The sequence below is a fragment of the Oncorhynchus kisutch genome, linkage group LG9, assembly GCF_002021735.2.
Source record: "Oncorhynchus kisutch isolate 150728-3 linkage group LG9, Okis_V2, whole genome shotgun sequence".
Taxonomy (NCBI): Eukaryota; Metazoa; Chordata; class Actinopteri; order Salmoniformes; family Salmonidae; genus Oncorhynchus; species Oncorhynchus kisutch.
The window spans coordinates 24,003,966-24,018,363 of record NC_034182.2 but is presented as its reverse complement, the minus strand read 5'-3'; the positions used below and the strand labels follow the sequence as shown (position 1 = coordinate 24,018,363).

General features: G+C 44.0%; 1 protein-coding gene across 8 annotated transcripts in view; it reads right to left on the bottom strand.

Moving 5' to 3' along the window:
* Positions 1-13,462, bottom strand: part of LOC109896940 (H(+)/Cl(-) exchange transporter 3) — a 70,686-nt gene extending 57,224 nt beyond the window's left edge. For 3 of the 8 annotated variants that reach the window (XM_020491405.2, XM_020491400.2, XM_020491404.2), the window contains exons 1-2: positions 13,326-13,462; positions 670-862 (exon numbers count right to left, since the gene is read on the bottom strand). In XM_020491405.2, the coding sequence (XP_020346994.1) occupies positions 670-835 (166 nt within the window). In that variant the 5' untranslated portion in view covers positions 836-862; positions 13,326-13,462. Of the gene's footprint in view, positions 1-669; positions 863-13,193; positions 13,282-13,325 lie in introns of those variants that run through there. The other 5 variants (XM_031832204.1, XM_020491406.2, XM_020491401.2 and 2 more) reach the window with 4 other exon arrangements.
* Between the last annotated feature and the right edge of the window lie 936 nt (positions 13,463-14,398).

Sequence of the window (14,398 nt, the reverse complement as noted above, 5' to 3'; positions counted from 1 at the left end):
AATAAAACAAGGTTACAGGAATGGACATAGTCTGGTCCCAGATCTGTTTCTTTGTGCTGTATTTGCCAGCTCCTATGGCTGTTGTCATACAAAAACATGCTGGTTGATCTGGGACCGGGCTAGTATGAATGAGGCTGCAAGCACAAAACAAACACAAAAACAAGATGGCGGCAGCCAGCCGGGAGGGGAACCCAACCAATCACGGTTATGGATGGAAGTGAAAGGGTATGAATGGTAGCGGAACTAAAGTCAAGAGGTGGCAGGCAGGTGACATCTGATGGAGGGTGTGGTTTGGGATGGGGTGTCATGGATAGATGGAGGGTTGATGGGTACGTGTCAGGGGCAGAAGCAGCAGAGAGCATCAACAGTAGGGCTAAAACTGCAAATCACAGGGTAGCAAGGGGGCCAAGTGGGTGAGGCAGCATTGAGTGGGTTGATCAGCAATGCAGCAAATTTGGCAAGGCGGCCATGATAGGAAGCTCACAATAACACAGCTCACAATATCCATCCATGGATAGACCCACAGCTTCTGGCCTGGACCAGACCCTCTTCCTCTGACCAAAATAGCCCAGCCAGAGCCTCTCTCCCCTGGGGTCAACAGCCCGGCACTATGGGGGGTGATAGTGGGTGTCTGGTGGCGTAGTCGGCAGCAATTAGCAGTAGGCCTACCTGGGGAGGTGGCATCTCCGTCCAGAAGGTTGTCGTCCTCAGAGGTGTGGAAGTCCATGACGACTCCGGCGCCATCCAGTAGCTCCTCGTCGCTGCTGGCACTGGCAATGCTGTTGTAGCTGTTCCTGTAGTAGCCCTTCCTGTTGAAGAGCTGCTCCGACTCCATTTAGCTACGTGCTACGCAGGCAGTGCCCTGCGTGGGAACACAAACACACTCTCAGATCACAGGGCTGGTCACTGGAGATGCTGTTGTAGCCGTTTCTGTGGTAGCCCCTGTTGAACTTGAGCTGCTGGAAATCACACACAGGCACATACAGTGCCTTGCGAAAGTATTCGGCCCCCTTGAATTTTGCGACCTTTTGCCACATTTCAGGCTTCAAACATAAAGATATAAAACTGTATTTTTTTGTGAAGAATCAACAACAAGTGGGACACAATCATGAAGTGGAACGACATTTATTGGATATTTCAAACTTTTTTAACAAATCAAAAACTGAAAAATTGGGCGTGCAAAATTATTCAGCCCCTTTACTTTCAGTGCAGCAAACTCTCTCCAGAAGTTCAGTGAGGATCTCTGAATGATCCAATGTTGACCTAAATGACTAATGATGATAAATACAATCCACCTGTGTGTAATCAAGTCTCCGTATAAATGCACCTGCACTGTGATAGTCTCAGAGGTCCGTTAAAAGCGCAGAGAGCATCATGAAGAACAAGGAACACACCAGGCAGGTCCGAGATACTGTTGTGAAGAAGTTTAAAGCCGGATTTGGATACAAAAAGATTTCCCAAGCTTTAAACATCCCAAGGAGCACTGTGCAAGCGATAATATTGAAATGGAAGGAGTATCAGACCACTGCAAATCTACCAAGACCTGGCCGTCCCTCTAAACTTTCAGCTCATACAAGGAGAAGACTGATCAGAGATGCAGCCAAGAGGCCCATGATCACTCTGGATGAACTGCAGAGATCTACAGCTGAGGTGGGAGACTCTGCCCATAGGACAACAATCAGTCGTATATTGCACAAATCTGACCTTTATGGAAGAGTGGCAAGAAGAAAGCCATTTCTTAAAGATATCCATAAAAAGTGTTGTTTAAAGTTTTCCACAAGCCACCTGGGAGACACACCAAACATGTGGAAGAAGGTGCTCTGGTCAGATGAAACCAAAATTGAACTTTTTGGCAACAATGCAAAACGTTATGTTTGGCGTAAAAGCAACACAGCTCATTACCCTGAACACACCATCCCCACTGTCAAACATGGTGGTGGCAGGATCATGGTTTGGGCCTGCTTTTCTTCAGCAGGGACAGGGAAGATGGTTCAAATTGATGGGAAGATGGATGGAGCCAAATACAGGACCATTCTGGAAGAAAACCTGATGGAGTCTGCAAAAGACCTGAGACTGGGACGGAGATTTGTCTTCCAACAAGACAATGATCCAAAACATAAAGCAAAATCTCCAATGGAATGGTTCAAAAATAAACATATCCAGGTGTTAGAATGGCCAAGTCAAAGTCCAGACCTGAATCCAATCGAGAATCTGTGGAAAGAACTGAAAACTGCTGTTCACAAATGCTCTCCATCCAACCTCACTGAGCTCGAGCTGTTTTGCAAGGAGGAATGGGAAAACATTTCAGTCTCTCGATGTGCAAAACTGATAGAGACATACCCCAAGCGACTTACAGCTGTAATCGCAGCAAAAGGTGGCGCTACAAAGTATTAACTTAAGGGGGCTGAATAATTTTGCACGCCCAATTTTTCAGTTTTTGATTTGTTAAAAAAGTTTGAAATATCCAATAAATGTCGTTCCACTTCATGATTGTGTCCCACTTGTTGTTGATTCTTCACAAAAAAATACAGTTTTATATCTTTATGTTTGAAGCCTGAAATGTGGCAAAAGGTCGCAAAATTCAAGGGGGCCAAATACTTTCGCAAGGCACTGTACACTCAGGCAGACAGGAAAGTCCACAGCTCAGCCTGGCTGTAACCAGAAGGCGGAATTAAGTGTGGGTAAGGTTTCCGTTTCAGATCCGTTCTGATTCTCGAACCTCGTTACCAGCCTTGCGGCAGTGTCGTTTCTGGTTGGTGATGGAGGATGGAAAGAAGGGCGGAAGAAGGGATAGGGAAGGAAGGAGGAGGGTCATTAGGACACATGATGAGTGTGAGATGTCAGACCCAGAGACTTCACTAAAGAGGAAGACGGAGGTGACAGAGAAGTAGCAGTAAACTCATCAGCTGTGTTGCTTCTGTCAGCATGGAGGACTGTGATGATGGAGAACCCTGGTGGTGAACATCCTCAGGCCCATACTGTGAAAAATGTATATCATTACCTCTGTCTGTCTGGTTGTCTGAGAGTGTGTGCTAGATTGGAATCATAAGCCTGTACCCTGCACAACACCTCTGTCTGAATTTGGAATTGGACTGTTTGGTGCCCACTCAGGAGGAGATTTTGATTCCTATTGGAAATCATTTTGGTTTACCTTTCCAGTCCATCAGGAATATGGGACATTTTTACTGCATCCGTTTTGAGGAATTACATAAATACAAACCATTTATGTGTGGGAAGAACCAGCCAGTAGTGTTAATGTCTATTTTTAGTTTGGGGATTAGGATGAACAGAGTGATGCTGATGTAGAACAAAATAGTAGAGCACACTAACCTCACTATTTCCCCCCTAGTGGAACCAGGGGCAAACAAAACCTAGTCCAGAACCATAGAGGAAGGAGGATACACCAAAACCTTTGCTAGATCATAAAAGATGGGCTAGCTCAGGGTTTCCTCTGGATCAAAAGGGGGCTTAGGTAGTGGGCGTGGCGGGGGGGAGCAGCTGAAATTTAGAGGCCCCCATTTTGGTGGTGTAGACACATTTTAGCATTTTTAAGCCAATTTCCTGCAATTCTACAAATTTCTCCATGGACCAGAGATATTTTCTTGCAATTTTAAAGTAAAATTCCTGTAATTCTACACATACGCAGCTGAGTAAACATTTAGCTGTTTTAATGCCAATCTCTTGCAATTCTATGCATTTTTCCATTGCTAATGCTGTGTTATTTTGCTCAAACATAATAACAAAATATATACTGCTAAATTCATTGCTTTTGGAATTCAATTCTCCTTGACAGCTTTAATTTTGGTGATTGAGAATTCTCAAAGATTATATTATTTGAAAATATATAGGTCCATTATCTTTTCTACATAGTTTATATTTGGTTTTAATAGTTTAAGTTAACACTAAAAGCATTTCTACATCCAGAAAATGTATTTCGAAGTTTACATACACCTTAGCCAATATATTTACACTCAGTTTTTCACAATTCCTGACATTTAATCCTAGTAAAAATGCCCTGTTTTTGGTCAGTTAAGATCACCACTTTATTTTAAGAATGTGAAATGTCAGATTAATAATAGAGAGAAAGATTTATTTCACATTCCCAGTGGGTCAGAAGTTTACATACACTGAATTATTATTTGGTAGCATTGCCATTAAATTGTTTAACTTGGGTCAAACGTTTCAGGTAGCCTTCTACAAGCTTCCCACAATAAGTTGGGTGAATTTTGGCCCATTCCTCCTGACAGCGCTGGTGTAACCGAGTCATGTTTGTAGGCCTCCTTACTCGCACACGCTTTTTCAGTTCTGCCCACAAACTTTCTATAGGATTACCTTCGTTGTCCTTAAGCCATTTTGCAACAACTTTGAAAGTATGCTTGGGGTCATTGTCCATTTGGAAGACCCATTTGCGACCAAGCTTTAACTTCCTGACTGATGTCTTGAGATGTTGCTTCAATATATCCACATAATTTTCCTCCCTCATGAAGCCATCTGTCTTGTGAAGTGCACCAGTCCCTCCTGCAGCAAAGCACCCCCACAACATGATGCTGCCACCCCCGTGCTTCACGGTTGGGATGGTATTCTTCGGCTTGCAAGCCTCCCCCTTTTTCCTCCAAACATAACGATGGTCATTATGGCCAAACAGTTCTATTTTTGTTTCATCAGACCAGAGGACATTTCTCCAAAAAGTACGATCTCTGTCCCCATGTGCAGTTGCAAACTGTAGTCTGGCTTTTTCATGGCGGTTTTGGAGCAGTGGCTTCTTCCTTGCTGAGTGGCCTTTCAGGTTATGTCGATATAGGACTCATTTTACTGTGGATATTGATACTTTTGTACCCGTTTCCTCCAGCATCTTCACAAGGTTCTTTGCTGTTGTTCTGAGATTGATTTGCACTTTTTGCACCAAAGTACATTAATCTCTAGGAGACAGAACGCGTCTCCTTCCTGAGCGGTATAATGGCTGCGTGGTCCCATGGTGTTTATACTTGCGTACTATTGTTTGGACAGATGAACGTAGTACCTTCAGGCATTTGGAAATTGCTCCCAAGGATGAACCAGACTTGTGGAGGTCTACAGATTGTTTTCTGAGGTCTTGGCTGATTTCTTTTGATTTTCCCATGATGTCAAGCAAAGAGGCACTGAGTTTGAAGGTAGGCCTTGAAATACATCCACAGGTACACCTCCAATTGACACAAATGATGTCAATTAGAAGCTTCTAAAGCAATGACATCATTTTCTGGAATTTTCCAAGCTGTTTAAAGGCACAGTTAACTTAGTGTATGTAAACGTCTGATCCACTGGAATTGTGATACAGTGAGTTATAAGTGAAATAATCTGTCTGTAAACAATTGTTGGGAATATTTGTGGAGTGGTTGAAAAATTAGTTTTAATGACTCCAACCTAAGTGTATGTAAACTTCCGACTTCAACTGTAGGCAAACGCTTAGGTGGCCCATCCGAGGATTTCAATGGCAGAAAACTCCCTGCTAGCTACTAGCTAGCCAATGTGACTGTGAATAAGTGGGTTAATGATTCTTCTAACAATGGTTTCTGGCTTTACCTAGCAAGAGGTGATCTTTTTCTACGTGATAAAAAAAAAGGTAGGCCTATGAGATGAAATGGAAGCAGGTTGAGCTAATGATATGTCTGAGTCACGTAGAGTAACTTAATATAACCGTGTATCATCATCATCATACTATTCAGACCCAGAGCGATGAGAACTAAATTAATCCTAAAGTGAACAGTACTAAATCAAATGGCAGGAAGCAAATGATTTCATCTATATATGAGTCACCAACTTACAGCCAGAGAGCCTAAACCCATTATACAGGGATATTGTTTGATATACTCCTTTACTTTAGAGTAACTGACTGTAGGCCGTATCCTCGATTGAATTTACTGCTCTGAAAACTTATTTGACTGTCTGGCAGTGGTATCACTGACTCTTATGGGGAGATTATGAATTCTCCCAGAGTCCATGGATAGTGTAGTATAAGTATCCTCTCTCGACAGAGAAATGGAAGTCCCACAAGTCACGAGCTCATAATGACAGGAGGAAATAGAGTCAAAATCCTTCTAGGCTTCCTCCCGTTTCATTTACACTCATCAACGTTCAAAAGCAAAAGGAGATGATAGTGTCACTGATGTCACTACAGCTTATGTTCCATTCAAGTATAGGAATCTTGCAGGGCTCCCGAATGGCACAGAGATCTAAGGCACTGCCTCTCAGTGCTAGAGGCGTCACTACAGACCCCGGTTCGATTCCAGGCTGTATCACAACCGGCCGTGATTGGGAGTCCCATAGGGCGGCACACAATTGACCCAACGCCGTCCGGTTTAGGGTTTTGCCGGGGTAGGCAGTCATTGTAAATAAGAATTAACTTCCCTAGTTAAATAAAGGTTAAATACAAATATATAAACTCTGTAATGACTACAATGTGAGACAGACACTCATAATTTTCTCATAAACAGCACATCCCTAGGTGTCTATGGAGGAGAAAACGCACCAGAGACTAGAGAGCCTACATTTCACAAGCCTGGTCTCATAGCTTTACATACAGTAACTAACTCTTCGTGACATAGACCAACAGACTGGACCACTAGCCTAACAACTTCCCCTCTCACCTTGAATCAGGAAATCCCTTTGAGCTGTATTCAATTGAAGCAGGAAATTCTATTCTGATTGTTTTTAGGAGGAATGCCAACAAGTCCAAGAGCGCTCTTGTTCTTGGTTAACAAGTGTGAGCCTTTTTCAACCTCCATCTTGGCACCAGTTACTGTGGTCATGAGCTTGCTAGGCCCAGTGCCCACCAAGCTGTGAACACGCTCAGCAGGAGATTCAACTCTCAAGAAGACAAAAACTTAAGATGACCTAGGTCATTCAGAGTGAAAATTTAACAAAAAATGTGAATGTTGTATTCCCTGAATTGTGGTACAAAGAAATGGTAAGCTATTTGAAGGAAAGATCTTTGACATTTACAGAATAACACTGCAGGAGTCTGAACTGTCTGTTCCCACCCAGTCTGGAGAAGTGTCTACTCTGTTCCTCTGTTCTCTCACTTCTTCTCCACAAGGTTGAGGTGAAGCTGTGAACGTTTTGGTAAAACTACACAACCATCAGGCTTCAGCACAGACGAGGAGAAAGTGGGTTCATTTAGTCTCAGAACCGACCGAAAGGGTGTGAAATGATCCATCTTAAATAAGCTCACATGCAACAGATATCCGATACATGAAGTTGCTTACTGCAAAGCAAGGCTACGGTTTCGATGAGGAACGATACAAACAGGCTGAATTTGAGAGGAATATTACTTTAGAAAACAGCTCCTATGAAGGATACATGATCCCTATCATTTTTTACCCTGACATTTGAGAATATGGATGAGAATAGATGTGTTTGAATGATGGGAAAGCGTTATCTGAGGTGCCAAAACGAGCCGGGCCTGGCAGTGACAGTTACACAACTTATTAGAGCCGGGACGATATCAGTATCGCAATGTTTTTCCCATGACAAAAATGAAAACACGAGGCAGGTCAAACTCTGCGGTCCTTTAAAACCTGCTGTATGTCAAAAATATTGTGTGCTTTCACTTGGGAAATAAACAAATGTGACTCTGGATGACAACATATTGATGTTTGTTTCCAACATTAAGGCTGTTTTCCTAAAGAAGTTAAATCGGCTTCGTGTTTTGTTTCCTTGTCACGGTACTTACGAGTATCACAATACTGGTATCGTCCTGGGAGTGGGCCTCTTCTTTCAGTAGTCAAAGACCTAGATGTTGCCAGGGGAAACTGTTGCTGGGATATGACTCAGCGTTTTGCCCGCCGCTCAGTGATATGATCACACCTCCTGTAAGGCAGCCTCACCACTGCCAACACTACAGGTTGACACACCTCCAAAACCACTCTTTTTTTCAATTACAGTTGCTTTATACATTACCTCCACCACTTATACACCTCAACTACATCGATCCCCAATCCTACCTACTATCATAATCAATTTACTAGGGTGTAGTAATGCAATAACGTTCAACTGAAAGTAGTGAAAACCTCAAACAAAAACTGTTTTCAAGCTCTCTAAGCTTGCATTAATGCTGCACATTTTAGGAGTAAGAAAAGCTTACTTTGAGAGCTGACCAAGCAAAAAAAAAAAATGTCAGCCAAGTCTTGAGAAATATACCAGACCAGTGCCAGGAACTTGTGTTGTGACATTGTAGAAGTAAGAAGGGGAAAAAATTAAGATTCTTGAATAAGAGGTCAGCACTGTCACAGATGGAACACAGAATATGGACATTAATATTGTCCCTAAAATAATATGAATAAAGAGTATATATTTAAGAGTATATATTTTAGGGAAAATAATGCATATATATATATTTTTCAACCATTTTCTCATCTTAAAAATTAGGCATAAGTAATGGCTTTGATTTCTGGTCAAACAGATGGGAACGAAGTCTTTAGAGAACCTCTACCAGAAAAAAAGTCTTAAAAGGTATACCAACACTTATTTTTAATGGGTCTTCCACTTATATTTAGTTTGAGGAATTATTTGCCTTCTGTAAGTTTAAGAAACATTGCCATGTGCCTTGTAATTTCCTAATTTCTCGGTCACACTCTGATCTGATTCACCGGTCTTGTGCTAGTCTCCACCCCCCACCAGGTGCCTACCATTTGTCTGCATTATCTCATGTGTATTTATACCTGCGTTTTCTATTTGTCTGTTGGCAGTTTGTCTTGTCCTACCAGCGTGTTCCCTGTGCTCTAGTTTTTCTTAAGTCTAACCAGTTCTGACCATTCTGCCTGTCCTGATCCTGCCCGCCGTCCTGTACCTGCCTGACTGATTTGGATTGCGACTCTTGGCCTGCCTTGACTTACATTTTGCCTGCCCCTTGAACAATAATAAACTCTGACTCGTACTATCTGCCTCCTGTGTCTGCCTCTGGGTCTTAGCCTGAGGCCTGATATTCTCTCCCTCATGAGGGAGGAAAATGAAAATTCACAGAAGTATCAGGTAAAGGTAGACCTACCAATTAGTTAGTGTATTTACTGACAAAGATTGTTGTTTATGAATTATTAAGTGATTAAAACTTGTAATTCTTTCACCAAAAGTAATTACTGCAATTGAGTCACAAAGTTGGGTCACCTTCTAATGGCGTGTTATATTCAGATCATACCAGTTTCTTTCTGTCACATGGTGGTCAAAGCGAAAGTATGAAAACAGTCTGGACAACCTCTCTCTCGCTCTCTCTGCCCCTCTTTCTCTCTCCCTTTCCCTCTCTGCCCCTCTCCCCCTACCTCTCTCTCTCTCTGCCGCTCTACCTCTGCCTCCATCCATCTCTCTCTCTCTGCCTCCCTCCCTCTCTCTCTCTGCCTCCCTCCCTCTCTCTCTCTGCCTCCCTCCCTCTACCTCCCTCCCTCTCCCCTCTCTGCCTCCCCCTCTCTCTGCCTGCCTCCCGCCCCCTCTGTCTGCCTCCCTCTCTCTCGCTCTCTGCCTGCCTCTCTCGCTCTCTGCCTCCCCCTCCATCTCTCTCTTTTCCTCCCTCTCTCTCTCTCTCTCTGCCTCCATCCCTCTTTCTGTCTCCATTCCTCTCCCTCCCTCCTTCTCCTCCTCCTCCTGCCTCCCTCTCTGCCTCCCCCTCTCTCTCTGCCTCCCCCGGCCTCCCTCTCTCTCTGCCTCTCTCCTCCTCTCTCCTCCCTCCCTCCCTCCCTCCCTCTCTCTGCCTCCCTCCCTCCCTCTCTCTCGCTCTCTCTGCCTCCCTCCCTCTCGCTCTCTGCCTGCCTCTCTCGCTCTCTGCCTGCCTCTCTCGCTCTCTGCCTCCCCCTCCATCTCTCTGCCTCTTTCTGTTCCTCTCTCTCTGCCTCCATCCCTCTTTCTGCCTCCATCCCTCTTTCTTTCTGCCTCCTTCTCCTCCTTCTGCCTCTCTCTCTGCCTCCCCCTCTCTCTCTCTCTGCCTCCCTCCCTCTCCGCCTCTCTGCATCTCCATCTGCCTCCCCTCTCTCTCTGCCTGCCTCACTCCTCCTCCCTCTCTCTCTCTGCCGCACTCCCTCTCTCTCTCTGCCGCACTCCCTCTCTCTCTCTCTCTGCCGCACTCCCTCTCTCTCTGCCTGCCTCCCTCCCTCCCTCTCTGCCTCCCTCTTCTCGCTCTCTGCCTGCCTCTCTCGCTCTCTGCCTGCCTCTCTCGCTCTCTGCCTGCCTCTCTCGCTCTCTGCCTGCCTCTCTCGCTCTCTGCCTGCCTCTCCCTCCATCTCTCTCTCTCTCTGCCTCCATCCCTCTTTCTTTCTGCCTCCTTCTCCTCCTTCTGCCTCTCTCTCTGCCTCCCCCCCTCTCTCTCTCTCTCTGCCTCCCCCAGCCTCCCACTCTCTCTGCCTCCCTCCCTCTCCTCCTCTCTGCATCTCCATCTGCCTCCCCTCTCTCTCTGCCTGCCTCACTCCTCCTCCCTCTCTCTCTCTGCCTCCCTCCCTCTCTCTGCCTCCCTCCCTCTCTCTCTCTCTCTGCCTCCTCCCTCTCTGCCTCCCTCCTCCTCCTCTCTCTCTGCCTCCCTCTTCTCGCTCTCTGCCTGCCTCTTCTCGCTCTCTGCCTGCCTCTCTCGCTCTCTGCCTGCCTCTCTCGCTCTCTGCCTCCATCCCTCTTTCTTTCTGCCTCCTTCTGCCTCTCTCTCTGCCTCCCCCAGCCTCCCTCTCTCTCTGCCTCCCTCTGCCTCCCTCTGCCTCTCTCACTCTCTCTGCCTCCCTCCCTCTCCTCCTGCTCTCTGCATCTCCATCTGCCTCCCCCTCTCTCTCTGCCTGCCTCACTCCCCCTCTCTCTCTGCCTGCCTCTCTTGCTCTGCCTGCCTCTCTCGCTCGCTCTCTGCCTGCCTGCCTGGCTCGCTCTCTGCCTGCCTGCCTGCCTGCCTCGCTCGCTCTCTGCCTGCCTCACTCGCTCTCTGCCTGCCTGCCTTGCTCTCTGCCTGCCTGGCTCGCTCTCTGCCTGCCTGCCTCGCTCTCTGCTTGCCTCTCTCGCTTGCTCTCTCCCTCCCCCTCCATCTCTCTACCTCTTTTCCTTCCTCACTCTCTCTCTGCCTCTCTCTCTCTTTGCCTCTCTCTCTCTCTTTGCCTCTCTCTCTCTCTCTCTTTGCCTCTCTCTCTCTCTCTCTCTCTCTTTTTGCCTCTCTCTCTCTGCCTCTCTCTCTCTCTCTTTTGCCTCTCTCTCTCTCTTTGCCTCTCTCTCTCTCTTTGCCTCTCTCTCTCTCTTTGCCTCTCTCTCTCTCTTTGCCTCTCTCTCTCTCTTTGCCTCTCTCTCTCTCTTTGCCTCTCTCTGCCTCTCTGCCTCTCTCTCTCTCTTGTTGATTTGGCCCAACCACAGACGTCCAAGATTGGTGACCGGACCAAATCTGAATCAATCATAGACGTCTGTGTTTCACAAGTTTGACAAGCATAGTACAGTACAGTAGAGTACAGTACAGAAAAGTAGAGTACATTTTAGTACAGTAGAACACACTAGAGGAGAGTACAGTATAATGTATTGCATTTTACTCTACTATACTGAACTCTACTGTGCTGTACTGTGATGTCCAAACTTGTGAAACATAGACGTCTATGATTGGTTCAGATTTGATCCAGTCCAGAACAACCAAATTTGGTCTTGTTTGGGGGGCGGAGCTCATTAGAATAATACCCAAATATGCAAAAGGGGCATATTGCATATTTCTAACTTTGTTTACCTATTCAGGATACATCACCATGAAGAGAATTATATTTCTATCCATAATTATGAATTTCTGTGTAGTGACTGATCAAGGACCCATGATGAAATTCTGTTACTGTAAGTCTGTTACCAGGTGTAAATCCACTGCACTTATTGTAGTTCAATAACCAAAAGAGATTACATTTTCACTTAAGGTGCCATGCCATAGCTGACATCCCATTCTTTCTGTAGACATCTTTGATTAGATATTTAAGAGTTTTTGGAAAATGTGGTTGCGTTAAAAAAAAAGGGAGATTTTCCTGTAAATCTGTTACCAAACTTCTGTTACCATAATCTGCACAGTTCTTCCAGTAAATGTGTTTTTGTGAAATGTTCTGTATAAATTGTTCAAAGTAGTGAATAGAGTTGTACGGTTTGTTAAACTTTGAAATCAATGGTTTTTGGTTGGCATACATTTTAAAGTGAAAAATCTGAATCTAGCGTAACTCCATTATCGTGGAATTGCCCTTAACCTAAATGAGTTGAATGCACTGACCGTATGTCGCTCTACATACATCACTAAATGTAGGCTACCACCCTCCAATGAACATCCCAAATAAGTGAGTCTAGAGATACATGGGTGAAATGGTTGGATAGTCCAACAGTAGCCAATGTGATTTGATATGTAGCTGCACAGAGAAAATTAATTTTGAGCATAAACTAGACCACTCACTGAGTTACCCTAAAAAAGAAGAAGCTACTTTTCAACCAAAAGCAATTGTAAGACCTGTGGTCCTTTCCTGTTGCTCATATAAACCCCAATGTACCCCATTCACCCTAACAACATATTTGATGTATAAATCACAGCTCACACAAGCCACTCAGATGGTTATGATACGGTAATAGTCACGTGATACATAGGACTATGTAATGGGTGCATGTATTGAAGAGAAAATACATATCACACTATGCAATATGTTCATATACATCTATGCCATAAAATCTGCATGCAATACAAACTATATGCATCTCCCCTTTTACTGTGTAAGGTGAAAGGCCACTAAACAAACATGAAAAGGAACATTTCCACTGCCTGTCACGCGCCTTTCTGATGTATCATGGTGCCATGACATTGTTGCTAGCTAGCTAGCTAGGGGTTTCTGGATGATACAACGAACGTTACAGCTGACACCATCCTACATTTAACACATACAAAATGCAGCCAGCTAGTTACAACCACAAATAAGTACGGTGGATAAAGGATACGTGTTTTGTAGTGTAATATGGCGACTAGAATGTAGCTAATAAGCTAGTAGCTAGTTAGCCAACTACGACTGACAGGGGCTCGAGTGCTCCTTTTTAAAATGTCAGTTACCGTTAGTTGGCCTGATTCGATTTTGATGCAACTACTACACCATTTGACGTGATGAATTTCACAAAGCGATGTTATTGTTGTACGCATAACTGACCAGGATCCACTACAAATGCACCACGCGCGGAATATGTGCAACATACTGGTGAAAATTATCACCTACCGTCCAGCAAGCATGACGAGATGAGCACCTGTGTTCAGATATTTTTTTTTTTTACATAGATACGATGGTGGCCTTGGTGGGTAAACTATTAACTTTTACCATCAAACGTTGTGCACCAGCAACATCACATACCTTTTCGATGCCGCTATTCCACCCCGGACAAAACGAATCATCCTTTTCTTGAGTAGAAACGTTGCGTTTTTACAAAAATATATTTGACATTCTCCCCATGATGTTTTTTTTCTGTCCCATTCCTGTGTCAATGACGTTTACTTCCGGTTTCTTGATCTCCCACCCCATCGCAGTCGTAAGGAGCGCGAAATGGGGGCAAGGAGCCAGGATAGAACATATTTTTATTTTAATAACGTGCAATAAAACATTCTAAATTAGAAGTAGACAAAATTAGCCTCCTTGAAATTGGATTGGCAATAATAAGAGTGCATTTTTTGCCATATATAATACTATTATATAATATTATTAAACGATTATCTTTTATCCATGTCCTCATCCATAATAAGAGTTTGCTGAACATACAAGTACAAATTAAACACCCCCTCGGGGATTAATAAAGTATATTTTTCCATGGACTACTTGTTGGTGACTACTTGTTGACTCTAGAAAAAAAACTAATGCATTAGGTTTTGGCACTGTAGTTATCCATGAATGTTCTTGTCCCTCCAGGATCATCATCATGGCTAACACTGGATTATGGTTAGAAAATACATTTTATTTTATTTGAAGAGTGAGAAGGAAATCTGAAACACATTCAAAGTGGCTCAGTAGCTAGCTTTCCATCCAATTGATTTTTCCATCCAATTTACAGATTTTCATGCGAATATTCTAAAATCTGAATAAAGAAAATATATTTTCCCTACCAGTAACCAAGTTTCCATACAGTTTTGTATGCGAGTAAAGTCATATAATACATATTTTTTAATAATCACACCGCTGTAATGGAAACAGGAAGTTTCGGTGTAATTTTATAAATAATTATTTTGTTCGACACGGTGGGATCTTTTGTGTCGGTTAAATGTATTATGCGGGAAATGGTGATGGAAACGCCTTTATGCGCAAAAATTGATATAATAACCATCGTATCGAAGTAAATTTGGAGTCACGCGATGATATGTTGTGTCGTCCTCCCACTACAACTCGGGAAACCATATAGTTTATTAGGCTAGCCTACAGATTAAATAAATTATGAA